Source organism: Haemorhous mexicanus, chromosome 23 (assembly GCF_027477595.1).
Source record: "Haemorhous mexicanus isolate bHaeMex1 chromosome 23, bHaeMex1.pri, whole genome shotgun sequence".
Lineage (NCBI taxonomy): Eukaryota > Metazoa > Chordata > Aves > Passeriformes > Fringillidae > Haemorhous > Haemorhous mexicanus.
Genome location: NC_082363.1, coordinates 3,268,820 through 3,287,335, shown reverse-complemented (window position 1 = coordinate 3,287,335; position 18,516 = coordinate 3,268,820). Strand labels below are relative to the sequence as shown.

Here is an 18,516-nt window from a genome sequence, read left to right as displayed (position 1 = left end):
GAGGGGTTGGGGAAGCTGAGGCTGCTTTGTGTACTTAACAATCCTGCAAAGCTGCCACAGGCTAGGAAAACTACCTTGGAGTAGTTCCCAGTGGGATTTCAAGATCCCTGCCATGCTGTGAGCATCTCTTTGAAACAAGCAAGGAAGAAAAGCCTTTTCCAGATTGTTCAGACCCTCTTGTTACAGCTGTCTGAGAGCGGGCTCATATATCCAGGGTAATTACAAGGCATCAATCATAGAGGCAAGTAATGGGAAGGCTGGGGATCAGACACGCCTGTCTAGCCTCAGCAAAGCTTTTGGTGCTCAGCTGTTCCCAGCAGGTTCCTTCATACCTTGCCCATTCAGCACAGAAATGAACCAGCAGGAAGCAGTCAGGAGGTTGGCCACCCACTGAAAGGCTTAATGAAGAGCTGATGGACCTAGACAGGGGGAGGAGGTGGGGGCCATGTGGAAATCTGCCCCCCTTCCAGGGTAAAAGCCAAATCTAAAAATAAAGAGCTGTGTTTGCATCTACCCAATCCAGACTTTGAAATCAAAAGGATCCAGCACCCACAAACTCCTGCTCGTCTCTAAGGCTGTATTTGCATACTCCCCCCTTGACACCAAGCTCCTGGCCAGGGAAAAAACACTGAGAAAAAGGAAAGCCTGTAAGGCTTTTTTGCCCGTTAATCAGAACTCCAGCAAAAGCATGGTCCAGAGAAGAAGAGAATGCAACCTTACAACTGTAAGTAACTTCTCTGTTTGTATTGCTCTGTTTGTGTTGTAAGATACAAGTCCTTTAAAGAGGACCTTTAGCTAGGTACAATCTCTTCCTGGTTGTTCTTTGGCTGTCATCCTTCTGACTGGCAGCACTGCTTTTATTGTAAGAGCAGAGAGTTCTTTTTTGACAGCACAGGACCACCTCCTTGTTGTGACAGGAGCTGTATCCTCCACGTGCCCTGAATTGAGCAGCAGCTGCAGGCAGGCCCCTCCATTCAGCAGGATCCTTTGTCCTTACACTGGAATGCTGTGAGCTGCCACCACCTCCCAAAGGCCTGAAAGAGGAAAGTACACAAATCAAACACTCGGGTTACCCTTGAGGGGCTGCAGCCTTTCTTACAGAACCCACAAACATGGCTTTCCTTCTAGCAATGGCTCTGCCAGCTGCCTTACCCTTCACTCAAAAGCCTTCCCTGTCTCTCCTGGAGCCAACATGGGGCATGCAGAGTACAAATGAATGTGAGAGAAGAAAGACCAATGCCCTCTAATTTCAGTACCTGCTCCTGTGTCCTTAAAGGAGGCCCTAATCCTGCATGAATCTTCAAGAGGCAGGCAGAGGAGCGACTGGATATGAGTTCTAAGGCTTTGCCTGCTCACTCAAATTCATAGTGATTTGCTTGCCCCTGGGTGCAAGGCAGCAGAGTCCTCCTGCACCAATGTGGAGCCTGTTTCTTCCCTGAGTGGGGTCTCATGAGGAAGGGGATTAGGGGATTAACATCACTAATAACAGGGAAGGGGGCACATGTCAGGGAAATTGACTCCTGACACAAAGCTTTGAAAAACACCCATAGATGAACCCATGTTAAGCTGGAAGCGTTTTTCCTTTTTTACTGGCAAGTCCCATTCCTTGATGTATTCAACTTCTCCCTAAGCAAGTGCATTGTGCAGAGAGAGAGATACAGGGAACACCAGCTGTCCCTTTGGGGTGCTTTTTGTATCACTGAGGTCCACTCAACTGAAGAAAGCATAAATGCTTACCTGAGACAGGAGGCTCCTGGCTTCCTCCTTCAAAAGATTCTGCACCACACAGCTTTGCAAATATCTTTGTCTCCACACCCTCCAGGCCTTTTCTATCAGCCGCTGCTGGTCCTGCCAGGAAAAGAGGCAGCACACAGATTAACTGGGCTCTGGCAGGCAAATGACCACACTTCCCTCCAGTCCCACCTTGTTCCAGTTGCTTTCCTGAGTCCCTCTTAAAAGACTTTGCACTGGTAATAACAAACCAGAGAGGACTAATAGCAGAGCTCTTGCTGAGCTACTCTCTCCAGCCCAGTGTGGCTGTCCCAGTACCCTGGGGAGAGAACAATGCCCCATTGTGCTCCAGCACAGCCCCTCAGTGACTGTGGATATGCTCACACTACACAGGCATCATCTTGTTACCTGGGCAGGCCAGAGCACAGCTCACACAGCTAATGCCCAGGAACCAGGCAGAACATGGGTATGAACAGAAGGGGAAGCCAAATGACAGCTCTTGGTAAACTGTAGACACCAATGGGATGTATCAGGAACACAGGTGAGGACAAAGATCATAACAACTGCTGTGAACTTTTTGTACAGTCTACAGACAATCTAGACAAATCCTGTTTCAGCTTCCCATCTGTAAGGGCAAAACACAACTAAATCTGTGGATATGCCAGTCTATCAAGCTGACACTCCAAGAACAACAATGGAAAAACTAGCCACAGCAGTAAAGCAGGATTTTTGGTGCATACTGGTATTTGTTAAACCCCCAGGTGTCATCTCCCAGGATGTATGTGAGGCTACAGGCAGAGCAGGCTTGCCCAGTAACACCCATCACTGCCACCCCAGTGGCACTGGACACTCACCAGCACCTGAGCCAGTATCACCACCCTGCTGGCTTCCCTCCACTGATGCCATCCCCTTGCCAGACAGAGCAGTTTCCTATCATGCTGGCACCGGCGCAGTACCACTGTGTGATGCCACCTCTTCAGATATCTCCTCCTGCAGGCAAAAGCAGCAAATAAACTTTACCAGCCATACACGGGAGCCCTTCCCTGATGGTATCAGCAAGAGGAAGCCCAGAGCCCTGCACTCCACTTACCCAAGTGACTTAGCCCACTCCTCCAAGTCCACCTCTGCTGCATTCTCCTGGATCTTCGCATATGCATGAGAAGGTCCTACCACATCAGGTCCCTCCAGCAACCTCTCTGCCCTGTTTTGGCTCCTGTAGATCACCAGCCAGCGCTGAATGGCACTGGGAAAATGTCCAGTTGGTGCTGAATCTTCTTCTCTGCCTCTTCTGCTTTCTAAGAAATAAAAGAGGAATCACACAGGAGCTAACCTTGGAGCTAGAGAGGGAGACATCAGAGCTGCCATGAGCCCTTAGTCCTTCAACTCCTGAACACAGAAGAAATCAACTGAGTTTGATTGCCATGAGCTCCTGCTCCACAGAGGAATCCCAGTCATTAAGCTGGTAAACACCAATCCCCTTTCCCTCACTCCCCACATGGGGCTGTGAAAGGAAGAGAGGAGGGAGAATCTTCTTACTCGTGGGCCAAGAGAGGGACATCTTTCTGCTTTTCCTGACACCTATGAGGGTACTGCGCTGCCGTAAGCACTGGGAAAAGGCAGCTGCTCTGGTCCAGTAGTTGCAGGCCTGCAAAAGAAATAACACAGCTGCAGCCAAGAGTAAACACAATGCACACAGCACTCACACAACCCAGAGAGACAGGCTCACAGCTCTGCAGGTAGCTTAATGTGCTAGACCCCAGGCTGGAAACTGCACAGATGAGATCCCAGCAGGACTGACTCAGCCCTTCCAAATCAATGGACCTCTTTGTAGTTCGCTAGCTGTGAGTCCTTTGAAAAAAGCTGCAACTCTGGCAGCTCACTCTGCTCTGCAGGGACAGCGATTATCCCATCTTATCTTTGAGCAGAGAGGAAGGAGTGCTCTCATCTCTCTGGTCAAAATGTCCCCTTTCCTTATTGCTGTGCTCCATATGGTTGCTGCAATCAGTGCCAGATTATGGTGATGAAGTTGTGTGCACAGTCGGTGAAGAATTTCACAGCAGGGACTAAGCAGTCACCATAAATCAAACCAGGTTTTTATACAAGCCTTGTCACACTATCTCAGTGCCTCATGACTCACTGAATTAATAATAACTGTCTCATAGGGACCTTTATCTTCTCATTCTTAGGGAGCTTTATCTCCTCTTACTTGTTTGACAGTAGCCACAGATCCCAGGCGCAGGGCTTGCTGTCCTCTTGCAGCCACTCGCCAGCGGTGACAGGCTCTGCCTGGAGAGGGCTCCTGCCACTTGTGGTTTCTCCCTCCTGGCACTTGTTCAGCTCTCCAGAGTTTGTCCCTCCACTTAATGAAGCTCCCAACCAGGAGACGGTGCTCTCTGACTCTTTTAAAAGAGGAGAGGGCTTCATGCTGCCTTAGTTTACATGCAGTGACCTGGGCCCAAGTGACAAGGCACCTGAAAAACAGTTCCAAGCACAGAAATGAAGCAGATGCCTGAAGTAACAATTCCATGTCAGACCAAATTTCACCTTCTCACCTGCCCTGCAGCATCCCACATAAATGGCCAAAGCAAGACAAAGAGCACTCAACAAGAAAAAAGCCTGTTCCTATTACTCCTGCAATCAAGATTTATGCATTGACCTCTATGCTGCGTGTTTTTCCAGTGCCTCATCTCTGGGAGGTGCAAGTTCAGACTCTTGAAATATCTTTCTGCTGAAAACCTGCCCTCATTTTACTTCAAGTTCCCAGCACTGTTACCTGTCACCTACTCAAGAGACTCTGCTTCCCTCTGGCCATTTTAGCATTTCCTCCTATTCAAAGGCCTCTGCAAACTGAATCCAATCTTCTACTACTCTTTTCCTCTGCCTACAAAACAAATTCTTTTCCTAGGCTGCCTTGCCAGTACACATACTTGGTTCCCCCCCACCCACACACACAAAAAAATAAATTAATAAGAAAGTCTTCAGTCTATCTCTGTGCTACCAGCTGACCAGAAAGATGGTGCTTGATGAAGGCTTTTTCATTTGTCCATTATGGGATGAGAGTAAAACTGTTAAAATCTCCTTCAGCATGGAACCCAGCAGATTCCTGAAGTCTGCTTGCAGCATTTATGACAGCCACTTGCTGTCAAGATTCAGATTTTGTTTCTTGGCTGTCACAAACTAAGGCCCTGTGTATGTGGGATGTACAACTAGAATCTTTACAAAGACTATTTTATTCCAAAAAATCAACAGCTTCAGGAGTTACTATAATCAGCATGGTAAATCTGCACCCACAATAATCTCTCTGTATCTCACAGGCTGATGCACAGGAGGCCAGTCTTCCTCTGCAAGCAGAGAATGCAATCTGCTTTTAATTCTGGCTTATCCTTGTGGTTGCTTGTTCCATTTGTACCTTCATTATGCAAATCACCCCACTGCACCATAGGGCAGAGGTGTGAATATTCTGTGCCTGGCAGGCTTTCTGGAAGATCAAAAGAAGCTGTTCCAGGTTATCCCAGCACAAAAAATGCCCCCCTCAAAAGAGAGAGAGCTCATCCAAGTGAGAAATTAGAAGCACTCTCATCAAAGGAGACTCAGGAGGAAGATTAAAGGTGGAGACATACTCAACAGGAAGGAGCAACATTAAGGGCTTCTCCTGAATACAATTCCCATGAGGGAGCCACGCATATAGATCTGCAGAGGAAAATGAATTGGGTAAGGTAAGTGCAGAGTCTAAACATCACAGCCACCCAAGTTTTACTGGGTTTCTAGTTGCTCTTTCCTCTGCAGATCTTTGAGTCCTCTCAGTCTGAAGCTGCAATTCAAAAGAAAACCTGATAGGGCCAAACCCACACTTCTCATACCTTAAATGAGCTCTTGACATAAATAATCTTATTCATTCTTATCCTCCTGAATTACTTTAGAGAAACACTTCAACAATCCTGGTTCACTACAGCTGGACACTTCTCTGTGCTTCAGGCAGGCTCTGGCCTCATACAACATAAACTACAATCCAAACTGTTTCCAGTAAGAAGACCACTGAACACAGTTAAGAGAGGAAAATAATTAAATTCTTGTGGTTTTGAGACCTGTAAACATAACATAAGACTCAAAGACAGACTACAGCTTCACCTATATTGTAATAACACCAAGATGAGTTGAATATCATGATTCTCCCTTCATAAGCTTTACTCTGCCTTGCTGCAGGAACAAATCAATCTCAATTTTTCACATTAAATTAAAATCAACACACTATGTCCAGAATCCTAAAAGACTAACTCTGAAAACATCAGATCTCTGGAAGCTCTCTGCCCACTATTCCTTTCAGCAAATACTGAAGTGCAAATAAGGCTTTCAAAGTTTAAACTGCACAAATTTGTTGGCATCTCTCCCTTGCTTAGTGCACAAATACCACCATGCATAACTAAGACTGAATACAAGTTCAAGAAGGAAAAGAATTTCTGAATGGGAAAAATGAGGTGGGGTGTGAGGCTTTAGGTAACAGACCCCTTAACAGAGACATCCTCAGATAAGTGCTCCAACAGAAGCTCCATTTATACATGAGCTATCCACACTTTCAAATCCAAGCTCTGCTCAGAATACTGGATACTACTAGATAAATTGCTCTTCCTGCAGAGCTTCCCTTGGAAATGCTCTCAAAGAGCAAGAAACAAACCTGTGCAGGAGAAAACGTTCCCAGAATAACACAGCATATTTCTGCTTCCTTGTTTGGTGATACCATGTCTGCAGGACCAGCCTCTTCTTCTCTTGGCAGCTGTGCCAGGCCCATTGCTGCTGCAGTTCTCCCAGAGCACGCTTCCCTGTGAGAGAGCACACCTTCCTGAGCTCAGCCAGTCAATGTTTCTCCATTGCACAGTCCAGACAGGAGCAAAGAATACATCTCCTGCAAACACCAAATGGGGCCAAACTTGCTAACGTTTCCTGTCCTCTCTTTAGCAGCTAAAGAGACTTTTCAATTCACCTTGCAGTTTTTGTCTGCAAGGCAGTCAAATTTTCCCTGCAAGGGATGACAGATTACTTCCACTCTTATCTGCAAGGCAGTTTTCCATTAAAAATCAGGAGATTTTCTTCCCTGGCACAGTGCAAGTACTTAGAGCATATGGAATTCCTTGAGGGATCAGGATTGTTAAGCCACCCCAAAAGATACACTCTGTTCCCAACCTGACTGCTTGGTCTGAGGAGACACGTTCAAACTTAGAATGCTGCATGGAAGTCCATTTAACTCTCCAGCTCCTAAAACACACTGCTTGAACACTCTTTTGTGCAGGTAGAAGTGTCAAAGGAGCATCTTCCCTAATATAAAGCATGACAAAACAGTAGGTCACATGTCCTGCTGATAGCCAGAAGAATGCAGTGACACATGCATCTACTAACTCCTGGTATGTGCCTTTCCAGAGGAGCAGTGCACAGAATTACAGCCAAAAGTGTGACTTTCTCCATCCCAACTATTCCCAGAGCTGCTCTCTCTATACAGACAAGTGAGGCAGAGGGATGGGGTAACTCACTTTGCCAGCAGGAATGCCAGTGCCACAGAGCATCAGCAGTCATCTGGTGAACATGACATCTGAATCTCCGGTCAACTTCCACTTTCTGGGCCAGCCTCCTTTTCCACAGGCTGAAAGCCATCTGGACACAATGAACTCCATGTTTTAGGGCTGCTGCTGCTTTTTGGTTCTTATTTTCCATGACCCAGTGATGCCAGCTGAGAAAGGCTCTGAGAAGGATAAAGGTTGCTGCACTGACTGTAGGAACAACTCACAGGGATACACATCTTTGTAACAGAAAATTCAACAAGAAACATACACGAGGAGAGTTTTGGAAACACATCTGATCTGTAAACATCCTTTCCCCATTAAACACCAGGGGAAACGATGGACAGGACAAGCTGTTCAGAGTAAGATTTTCTGTCCTGGCTGTGCCAGGCCTGTTGCACTCTTCAGCTTTGGAATCAGTAGAGAGCAAGGCCAGTTCAGTGGATAGGAAGTTACCAGGACTTGCTATCAGCAGAGCTGGGCTTGCTCTAATTTATGAGGCATTCCATCAAACCAGAAATTACTGTGTTCCTACATAGTAATTTTGAAGCTGGAAAAAGCCCAAAATAATGGGCTGCAAAACTCCCACTGAAGACAAAATAAAATAGCTGGAGGAAGAATTTTTTTTTTTTTTTTTTTTTTTTAATTAAAGCAAGTGTAAAGCTTTCAAAGCAGAGAGCTTTAGGAAACTTCTGGAAAGCACAATCCCTACCGAGACAGCCGAACACGCCTGCAGTGCTGCTGGGCCTTCACATGGTGTCGAGTTTGAGCTGACCAGACAATGAAGCACCTCTGCAGGCAGCATTGCTCTGCTTCCTGCCTGCAACTCTTCACCTCCTTGTCAGAACTGCAGCCCTGTAATCCAGAAAGGCAAAAAAAAAGGCCTTGAACTGCTGCTATATCAGTTACTCCACACAGCTCAGCTGTCTCTGCTTGCCACTGTCACTGCTGTGATTGCCCAGCTCCATCCCTAACCCATCCACCCCACATGAACAGCCAGACATGAGGGTCTAACACATCCTTTTTAAAGCCTTGACACCTGCCCCACATGAACAGCCAGACATGAGGGTCTAACACATCCTTTTTAAAGCCTTGACACCTGCCCTACTTCCACTCAGCTGACAAATGGTAGGGAAGAGTTACCCTGAGAAAAGCCTCAATCTCTCAAATCTTCTGTTTGAGTGAGAACAAAATAGCAGTGAGACCTTCCATATGCTGATATTGAAACTCAAAGGCTCTTTGCTAAATTTGAATATGCAGAAAACACTTGTATATTTACATTTTACACAACACTTTCTAGCCTTACCTCTTCCCATGCAGAGTAACTGGTGAGAGGCTGGGAATTATTATCTGGACTCTGTAGCACTGAAGAGTGGAACTGATTTCCCACAAACCAATTTCTTCTGCAAGACAAAAGTGTTGGGTGAGCAAGGAAAGAAAGAAAATAAATCCCCTAGAAGGATGGTGTGACATGACATGAGGGATTATCCAGAAGGAAGGAATTCAGACAGTGCAAACAAGGGGTCACTCCTACCAGCATTCCAAAAAAACCAGTCTCCAACTCACCCAGATCCAGGGAAGGAGCTCTGCAAGCACAGCTCAGCTGGCAGCTCTGTGCACTGGTGGAGCTGAAGGAAAGAACTGTGACATGACATATGTGTGACATCCTCAGCAGTCAGAGGGGAGGAGAAGCCATGCTGGCTGCTGTCACTAAGACTGCATTCCTGCAGGTGTGAAGGGAGGAACATGTGTGAGGTGAGTGTCCTTGCAGTGGAAGAACCCAGCTAACAGCTCTGACCACACCATTTACTCCTTTTTTTATCAAGGATTCAGGCAAATCCAAAATGCATCCAAAGGAATTGCAGGCTAGCCATGACACCTCTGCGGAGCAAACATCTAAGTGATGGGAAAGTTATTTCTATACTAATAATTTCCATACTGAATCCAGAAAAACATGTCTTTCTATACTGAGAAAAGGGGAAATGAGCATATGCACTGTCTCAGTGAGGAAGCTCTTTATATCTCATCCCTTCCACCTTGCAGCCACCAACAGAAGCAACTGTACAAGGGAAACTCAGTAGCTCAGCTTCCCATATCTCTAACTGATGAATCAGAAAAGGCACAGAGAGCACTGACTTTACACCTTTAGATTTCATTTCAGCTTGAAGACCCCACAGATTCAGAACTAAATTTTAAGCACAGTTTGCTGATGACAATATCATGTTGAAGCGAAATTTTCCCCTGAAAAATCCCAGCAATTTAATACCTCAAGGCAGTCTAGGTGTACCAAGACCTTCTCACCTTTTCCAATGAGCTTTGAGAGGTCAGAGTAGCTGGTGCACTGCTGTCAAAGCCAGATGATGTTGAGAGGTCCTCAGAAAACAGCATGGCAAAAGGTTCCTCATGGACAGCTCTATGCAAGTGCTTAGAACTTTGTTCAATTGTCTTCAGCATGAGATACTTTTGGTGCCATAATTTCAGAGTTTTTCTGAGTTTGCTCTGCTCCAAAATCTGAGAGAAAGAACTGAGACAGAAGATAGTGAGACAGTAAAGTGAAAGAAGAAGAATACCAGAGGGGATGACTAGCACAGACATGATGGACAATAGATGGGGTAAAAGGGGCTCTAGCAAAAGGTTCAGAAAATCAAGTGGACACTACTAATGGGGGCAGGGCTCCAGGGACTGGCTCTTCTGCACTCACTTAGCCTTGTGATGCTCACACAGCCTTGTCTTCCACAGCAGATATACTCTCTGCAGCTTCAGCTTTTGGCAGAAATCATCAAAAGAATAGACTGTTTTCTCCAGAAGCTGTCTCTCTCCAGTCCATGATGTCTGACCTTCATGCCTCTTTGTCACAGTCTTGTCAGCTACTGAGCTCACAACTGCTCCTTAACCAGTTACATAAAGGAACAAGAGATTGTCTCAAGGCATTTCAACTCAGCCCAGCCCAAACCTCACATTGCTTCTTTACAGCAAGGTTTAAGAGTTTATGTTTGGTTTATGATGAAGAGCAACAAACTTCCCTGTAGCTTCACTGACACACCCAGAACCAGTCCTCTGCCCACGCTGGTTTGCTCATACCCTGTATCATCTGAGCCCCTCTGTTTTCAGGCTGTTTTCAGTGTACAAGAAGAGGAAGGAGCCTAAGCACCTCTAAAGCTCAGATTCTGCACAGACCCCAAACTGCTCACCATAATGCTGCCTCCATCGTAGGAGGAAGAGGTTCACCACGGCCTGCTTGTCACCTCCTCTGACCTGCAGCATCTCAACCCACTGCTGGAAGTGCTTCCTCAGTGATACTGCTCTGAGATGGGCCAGGTTGCACCTGTCAAGTGCCTTCTGCTCAACAGTCTCCTTCCACGTACTGAAGCACCTGAGAATACCAAAGGAAAATGTTGAAAAACACTTATACAAGCTTATGGGTCTTCCTGAGACTAGGTTTAGTTCAGGAAAGACAGACACAAGCTGTAACCTGAGCTTCTATTTGTTTATTTCAGTAAAAAGCCACTGTCATGCTTAGAGCACAGCAGCACAGTGGCTGGTCTGGGGTTTGGTCTTTCAGAACATCTAAAGTCAGGACAAAAAAGTTTTGGCAGTGCACAGGAGGCAAGTCATAACATCTCCGGCCACAGCAGTTCTTTTTTATGTTTCTACCCCTACCTTCATCTTTATTAACAAAAGGATAAATGGCTTTAAGATGGAACAATTATTACTGTCTGGGTTGGCTCTGTTATTCCACGGACTTTCACAGAGAACAGATTTTTCACATGAAAACCAGATCTCATCAACTCACCGGGAAATCAAGTTTCTTTGGATTTGAGTTGTCAGTCTTAGAATCTCTTTCATTTCCAAGCTTTGAGAATGCCACATGCAGAAAATGTTTCGCAGCTTCTTCTTTTCCAGCAGAGCACGGGCTTCCAAAAGCCTGGCTTCCTCTTTGCTCAGCAGCTCCTTCTGCAGGCGCCACAGTCTGAAAGCTGCTGTGTCGCAGGGCAGGAAGAGAAATAGCAGAAGAACTTCAAACAACTTTGTGTCACACAGCAAGCATTCCCTGGCTTCAATCCAAGCTGCCAGAGGAAGGACACTTAAGGAAGGCAGCTCACATTGCTGGAGCAACACATGCTGCAGCTGAATTCATACAAGAAATGAGGCAAAACTTGTATGACATGGTGAGTGGCCATCCTCCAAAATCACACATCCTGGTCCAGCTACTTTTGTCACTGTTATATTTTCTGAAAAATCCCTTTGCCCAGGATTTTTCTCCTGGGAAGCTGGGAAACTTCAGAAAAAAATGAAAGCAATAATTATCTGATTTGCTTCTCCTGTGTTTTGCTGTTTTGGAATGTGTTTGGAGATTGTTTACCAGGTGGTTGTTTCACTGATTCCGCTGAGTTGTTTTGACTTAAAGGCCAATCAGTGCCAAGCTGTGTTGGGACTCTGGAAGGAGTCACGAGTTTTCATAGGTATCTTTTAACCTTCTATCTGTATCCTTTCTGTATTCTTCAGTACAGTTCAGTATTGTATTCTTTAATATAATACAGTATCATAAAATAATAAATCAGCCTTCTAAGAACATGGAGTCAGATTCATCATTCCTTCCATCATCTGGGAACCACACAAATACAACACACTTGCAGGGTCACATTCTGAAAGAGCTCAAAGCAACGACTAGACATAAAGCACAAAAACTGGTGAAACAGTGAATACCTCCAAGCTGTTCCAAGGCCATGGAATGTGTGCTTACCAGCCAGCCGCCTCATGTCTCTGATTGCTTCAACTCCCCAGCAGAACTCATCTCCTCTCTGCCTATGACGTAGCTGTGTCCACAGCTCTCCCTCCATCCTGAAAGAGCCACACACATGCCTTAACATCCAACTGTCCAAAGAGGCCCTCACAGAACAGAATCCAGGGCTTTCCTCTCTCTTTTTGTCTCAAATTGTTCGTCTGTCTTCAGAATTAGAAGCCTCAACAAAAGGCTTTTCTTTTGACACCTCTACTGCCAAGCTACTGCTAGAGACTGTAGTATTGCCTCACTCCAACCTCACTTACCCCTGTATCACATATGCAGCTGACAGCTGAAGCAAAGAAGTAGTAGAGGAGTATTTCTGTCAGACACTCAAGACTGCAAACACTGGTGCACAGAAGCTCTGAAATAGGACTGTTTAGTTCTTAACATTAAACTGCTATTCTTGCAGTGTTTATCCACAGCAATACATCCAAGGACATGGAAACAAGTCTGCCATCATTTGAGAAAAAAATTGCCCTGTGTTTGTAACATTTCCTTTGTCCAAGATAACAGAAAGAGAATCCTCTCTGCTTACCTATGAGCCTGCTCCACTTCCTTTGAGTAACCTGTTCCAAGCTGATGCTGAGCTGAGGTTGTCATAGTGGCTAATCTTCCTACTCCAAAAATCCCAGCTGATGAACTTTGGATATAGGAGTAAGGCTCAGGCTGCAGAGCTTTCTTCTGGCTCTGTTTTGCCATAGCTTCCTTCCACTGAAGGAGAAACCACATGATTAGAACAAACTGCAGACAGAGCATTGGTACCAGGGTCTACATGACAGAATTTCACACAGGGTACCCCTTCCTCCTCCCTATCCAAACAAGATTTGTGCCTTCTCTGATTGCACAGCAGAAAGTTCATGGCACCACTGTCCCCAGCCAGTGCTCACCCTCTGGAAGCTGGCAGCTAGCAGAGTTGAAGCATGTCTCTGCTGGGCCACCTCCAGTTGTGTCCTCCTTTGGTGCACAAGCCACTGCAGAGCACCAAAGCCCTTCTGAAGCAGCTGGTGTCTGTAAAGCTGCGTGGCTGCCCTCTTCCAAAGGATATATCTCCTCCAGGCTTGGAAACACCTTGTTAGGATTTGTTTGTCACACAAGTGCCAGAAACTTAAAAATGAAAAACAGAGGTGAGTTCCTGTTAACAGAAAGGAAAGTGAAACCAGCCAGGAGGTGGCAATCAGAGTTCAGCCATCAAGTTGTAAAGAGGTTATTTCAAATCACTCTCTCTAAAGAATGGAAAACATGCAATCTCATACTAAATGAAGGAATCACTGTTGCTAAACAGCTAGCAACCTCATTCACATCTTATCCACAAATTTGAATTCCATCTCATGGATAAGTCTAGCTCTTGATCTTCTCTAACTGTGCAGTGAACACATCAGGATTTGCTGCATTGAAGAGTAGCACTGATGATACCAACACTTCTTTATTTCTAGCATCAACCAAGGCTGAATTTAGAAGACAGCATTGAAAAGATACAGAAATTATATTTCAGTTCATGCTCCATTCTAAATGACAACCCTTTGAAAAGAAGTGGATGCAGCCCCTCAGCCAACCACAGCAGGTTAATGTAGGCTAAGTCCTAAACCTAAATGTTCCTAGGGACAAGGCTCCTTAGCCACTTCCCAGAAGTGCTTCTTGGTTAACTACCAGCACACTCATACTTAAACAGAGTCTTTTTACCTTTGCTCATTCACCTTCAATGACCAGAAGCTGTTCTCTGAGATCTGCAAACAGACAAAAGACAGTAATTCACAATTATTCACACTGCTCCACTCTATTAAGAATTTGTCTTTGTGGCACACATCATTTTGGATGGAGACCAGAGCAGGACTGCCTCAAGATCATGTATTATGTGGGATGCCTTGGACATTGCTCCCACACCACTGCTCTGTGAATATTCTTATATACTTCAGATATAAAAAGGCACAAAAAGCCTCAAATCTCAGGGCCCTGCAACAATGCACAGAGTAAAACCCAGTTTAATGCCTTCCCTTGGCATGCAGATCAGAGAATATAAACAGGTGTTTACACTGCCAAAACAACCAAGTTGACAAGCTGGTCTTTAGGAAGAAACATGTGAGATGGAAAGATGCATAGGTTGGGATGAAGAAGGACTGTAAGAGATGAGATTCTGGCTTTTCAGTGACAAGAAAAAACTATAGGACAAGCATCCCCATCACTTGTACCTCAACTCTGCACCTCTTGCAAGTGGCAGAAACAAGCACAAGTAATACCTGTGAACAGAGATGCTTCACAGTGACCACACCCTCACCTCTCTGGGCAGAGTTTTCTGTGTCTGGTTCCTTTCTTCATAGCACCATGGTTCTTTGGCATTCCTTTCTACAGAATATTCTTCAGACTGCTCAAGATTGCCATCAGCTTCCAAATTCCACCGGCTGCTTTGGTAGGAGTATTTGTTTCTCCTTCCTTCTCTGCTCATGTTCATACAATCTACATCAGAATGTTCACTAAAACCTTCTTCAACTGGCGTACCCAAAGGACTGGACTGGCTGCTGCCCACTGCAGCTGTTCTTCTGGCTGCTGGTGATCTGGAGTGACACACCTCTTCTGACTCTTTGCTGTACTTAACTTGAGAGTTGCTGACTTCTACAGATTTAACACTAAGCTGCTGGCCTGGTCTAAACTCTTTATCTCCAGGATGAGAAGTGATGCTCACACACACTTCTGTAGGAGTCCCACACATGGCTACACAAACATTCCTCTGAGCGCCCCCCAAATCTGTCTCCAGTAACACCTGCAGAACCTCTGGATCCAGCCTGGCTGAAAGGTTTTTCTTCCAAGACTCAGCACATAAAGACCCCCCATTAGATGTCTGCTCTCCTTTAACAACATTTCCAGGAGAATTACTTTTGCTTTGAACATAAAGACTACCAGTTTGCAGAGATGGATTTACCAGGGACTGGCATCTGAAGAAAGGGGAGCAACTGAAGGAGGAATCTGCTTCTGTACCCACTAGCCTGCCAGAGCCCACTCCAGCAGTAAGGATTTGTGGTTGGATGCCCCCTGAAATTTTGGTTCTCCATGTGTTAGAGCCAATGTATCCATATCTGTAAGAGCCAGAGAGAGGCTCAGCAGGACTGAAATCTCTTGTCACTGCACTAAGGCTCCAGTCTTTAGCAAATGGGACACTCCATCTCAATCTTGCCTGAGGAGCACTGGTTTTTACTGCAGCTAGCTGTTCTCCCATGGTCAGGATACTGGGACCTAAATCATCAGGAGAAAAGCATGAACGGCCAATGACTGGAGAAGACTCAGACTCCAGAGGGAGGGAACCCCGTATCCCCATCAAAGCACTTTCTTGCTCAAGCCTCTGGACTGAACAGTACAAGCTAGCAGAAATCTGTGAGGACTGCAAAAGAGACTGAAAAGACTCCAGATTAGATGGATCAAGATTCCCCAGAGTCAGGGCTGAACTGTGACAAGTGTTCACACTTTCACTTGAGCTCCTTAAAGAAGGACCCACCACTAATTCATACCTAAGAGGGGAATCTGCAGCATGAGATGACAAATGTGCATTGACCAGCAAAGAGCTCACAGGATTCATACAAGAAGCAGCAGAAGGCTGATGCTGTTGGCTTTCCACCAGATAGTCACAATTCTTGTTCCTTCTTTCTGAATAGCGATGGTGAACAATGGGTATGGAGCAGCTACCAGCTGTCTTGGCTTCCTGATGGTGTTGTTGAGGCAAGTCAATACTCTCACTCCTTCTCCCTTCCAAAACACAAGCCTCAAGGTGAAAGTGCCCCTGGGGGAGATAAACAGCAGGGAGGACTGACAAAGCAAGATGGGGACTCCATGAACTACACACTTACAGAGCTGTGCAGCCTAGAGCACAGATTATTCTGCTGCAGCAAGCAGGAACTGCAGAACTGGCTGGCAGAGTCCAGGAAGGGCTGGAGAGATTAGTCTGTCTTCAGACTGGGATCTCTTCCCATCTGACAGAGGTGTGGTACACAGCTAACCCTGTGCTGCTGCCTCTGTGCTTATACTGAATGCTGCAGCCTCAGGCCAGGGATGAGAAATGTCTACTTGACTTCTAGTGCCCAAATACAGATTGACATTCACGTTCTTCTGAATGTTTCTTTGCTCTGAAGAAAAACAAGAAGAAATATAAGCAAAGGACCACAAGTATTTCCTATCTCATCTTGCCTAGTTTGCCAAAACCTTTGGGTACTTTCCTTGGGAATTTCTTGTTTCTGATCCACCAGTCTCAGTCCTGAAAGTGTTATGGACACTACTGTCTTCCTGTTTTTCAGCAGACAATCGTATCTGGCAGAGCAGGAATGAATGAAAAGGACAGATTCAGTTCTCCACAAAAAACCTGGAAAACAAAGACTTCCAGCATTATACACCAGCAGCCTCAGAAGGAGTCTGTTGCTAGCAAGGCTGAATTATCCCAAGTTCAAGGCTATACAGACTTATTTCTTTTTGTCTGCACTAAAGGATGAAACCATGTTTACATATTCATAAAATCCACACTGCCCCCTAATCTGGAAGATTTACAGCATAGCTGGGAGACCTACTGTGCAGTCTAGCCACTAAGTCTGATGGTTATACATGTAACATTCATGCTGAAAATGGATTCTTAAGTTGCTGCTAACAGGCAAGCGCAATTTGAGAGGACTGTGGTTCCATTCCCTCAGATTTTAAAAGCAAGTTGTCAATCACTGTCACTCTAACCACCATTCTTTTCCACCTCTCTTTTAAAAATGAAAATGGTATTGTATAAAGACACACACATCTCTATCATCTTAAAGCCCCCTAGTCAATCTGAGAAGAGACAGCAACGAAATCAATGCCCATTGTCTTTTTCAAACACACTCTAATCCCAGAAAGCCTCCTGCCAAATTGCACTGTTTCTAAGCTGTGTTTATCTCATTCTCTTCTAAGAGAACATTTGAGGCTCAGTTGTCCCTGTTTGTAGCAGCTCATTTTTCCCTCTCACATGCAAACTCCTTCAGTAATCACCACAATCTGGGGAGCAAACACAGTTTCTAAAGCAGCAGGAGACAGTCAGGCGGTGCTGCAATTATCCCTGGGAACTGCTGTTACCGCCTTTCATACATCACCGAGGGTGCCATGAACGGAAAGATCCCATTATTTCCTCCGGACCAGTTGAAGTTGGCAACTACAGAGTGAACAGACAAAGCACAGCTGCCTTCCTTAGGGTGCCTATCACTGCATGAAGTATAACCACAAAATGCAGTGGACTGGTGTTCCATGGAAGCACTCCTTGCATCCCAGAAATATCCAATCGACAAGCAATGTATCACAAAAGGGTGTTACAAAGGATTTAAATAGCAAAAGGACATAAACCCACCACGTTTTTCAGTGTTATTTTGCTCTGTGAACACCCAAAACCTGGCTCTGGACTACCTTATGCTCAAGAATCTGGACATAATCTATTTTCTTGATAATAATCTATTTTTTTGATAACTTGTGATTTTTTTAGCTCTCCATTTCAATTCTTTGTGCTAGGTACCAGGTTCTCAACATATCACCATGGTTATTTCAGGCGGTGTCCTCCACCTCATTCCTAATTTCAGTCTCATTGAGATCCGGAAGAAATAGTATCCTTTCAAAATCACGTTTGTCTGCCTTCTGAAATTGCTACTCAGATCTTTACCATAACAACTTTTAAGCAGCAGGGTTAATCTCAGTCACCAGATCTTATGAAGATCTTTTTTAAAACTTCTTCTGAGGCCAAAAGATAATCAAGGCAAACTGCACATTTTATGAACTGCAAAATCCATGACCAATGGATTTTATATTAGTTTTTATGATTCCAATAAAACATTTAATACATGCTTACTATATACACTTTGCAGTAACACACAAACACATTAAAACCTGAAACAAATTCAATTAAGCAAATAAAAATTAAGATGATCAAGTTATTTCTTTTGTTATACGCCAAAGGAAATAAATAGCACAGTTAATGAAAAGTAAATCAAGCTCTTTCAAGCAAATACCATTTCAGCAATACGGTAACAACGCCAGACCCATAACAAACACATTTACGCTGCACACACAGTGCTTATTCCCGATCCCTGCAGACCAAGACTGATCCATTTCATATTCCAAGTAGGGGCCAGTGATTACTCTGAGCTCACACTTCAGCCTCCTTGGAAAGCAGTTTTTTTCCAAACACTGCTCAGCGTTACAAACCAAACCAACCACCGCTGCCGCCGCACGATGCCGTGCGTTCAACAAGCACACACAGGTGCTCCTCCCTCCGCAGCGCTGCCATCCAAGCGCCCAGGACGCAGCAGTGGGAGTGAGAAACTCCTCACCCACGGCCGAGGCTCCGCTCAGCAGCCCCGACGGCTCCACTTACCCACTGCGAGAGACACCGGCACTGCTGGGCCCCGGGGACCGACCACACTGAGCGGCTGAGGCGGCACCTCCTTCGCGGCCACAGCCACCCTC

General features: G+C 45.4%; 1 protein-coding gene across 1 annotated transcript; it reads right to left on the bottom strand.

Moving 5' to 3' along the window:
- Nucleotides 1-643: 643 nt before the first annotated feature.
- On the bottom strand, nucleotides 644-18,516 carry C23H1orf167 (chromosome 23 C1orf167 homolog). Its single transcript, XM_059866751.1, has 20 exons — nucleotides 18,425-18,516; nucleotides 13,747-13,790; nucleotides 12,954-13,170; nucleotides 12,602-12,777; nucleotides 12,025-12,122; nucleotides 11,074-11,260; nucleotides 10,472-10,653; nucleotides 9,982-10,168; nucleotides 9,582-9,804; nucleotides 8,847-9,004; nucleotides 8,587-8,683; nucleotides 7,993-8,135; nucleotides 7,254-7,462; nucleotides 6,404-6,548; nucleotides 3,938-4,202; nucleotides 3,268-3,376; nucleotides 2,822-3,026; nucleotides 2,586-2,745; nucleotides 1,738-1,848; nucleotides 644-1,034 (listed from the first exon to the last, which is right to left on the bottom strand). Exons 4-20 carry the CDS (start codon nucleotides 12,763-12,765, stop codon nucleotides 975-977), a joined length of 2,703 nt encoding a protein of 900 aa, XP_059722734.1. The 5' UTR covers nucleotides 12,766-12,777; nucleotides 12,954-13,170; nucleotides 13,747-13,790; nucleotides 18,425-18,516; the 3' UTR covers nucleotides 644-974.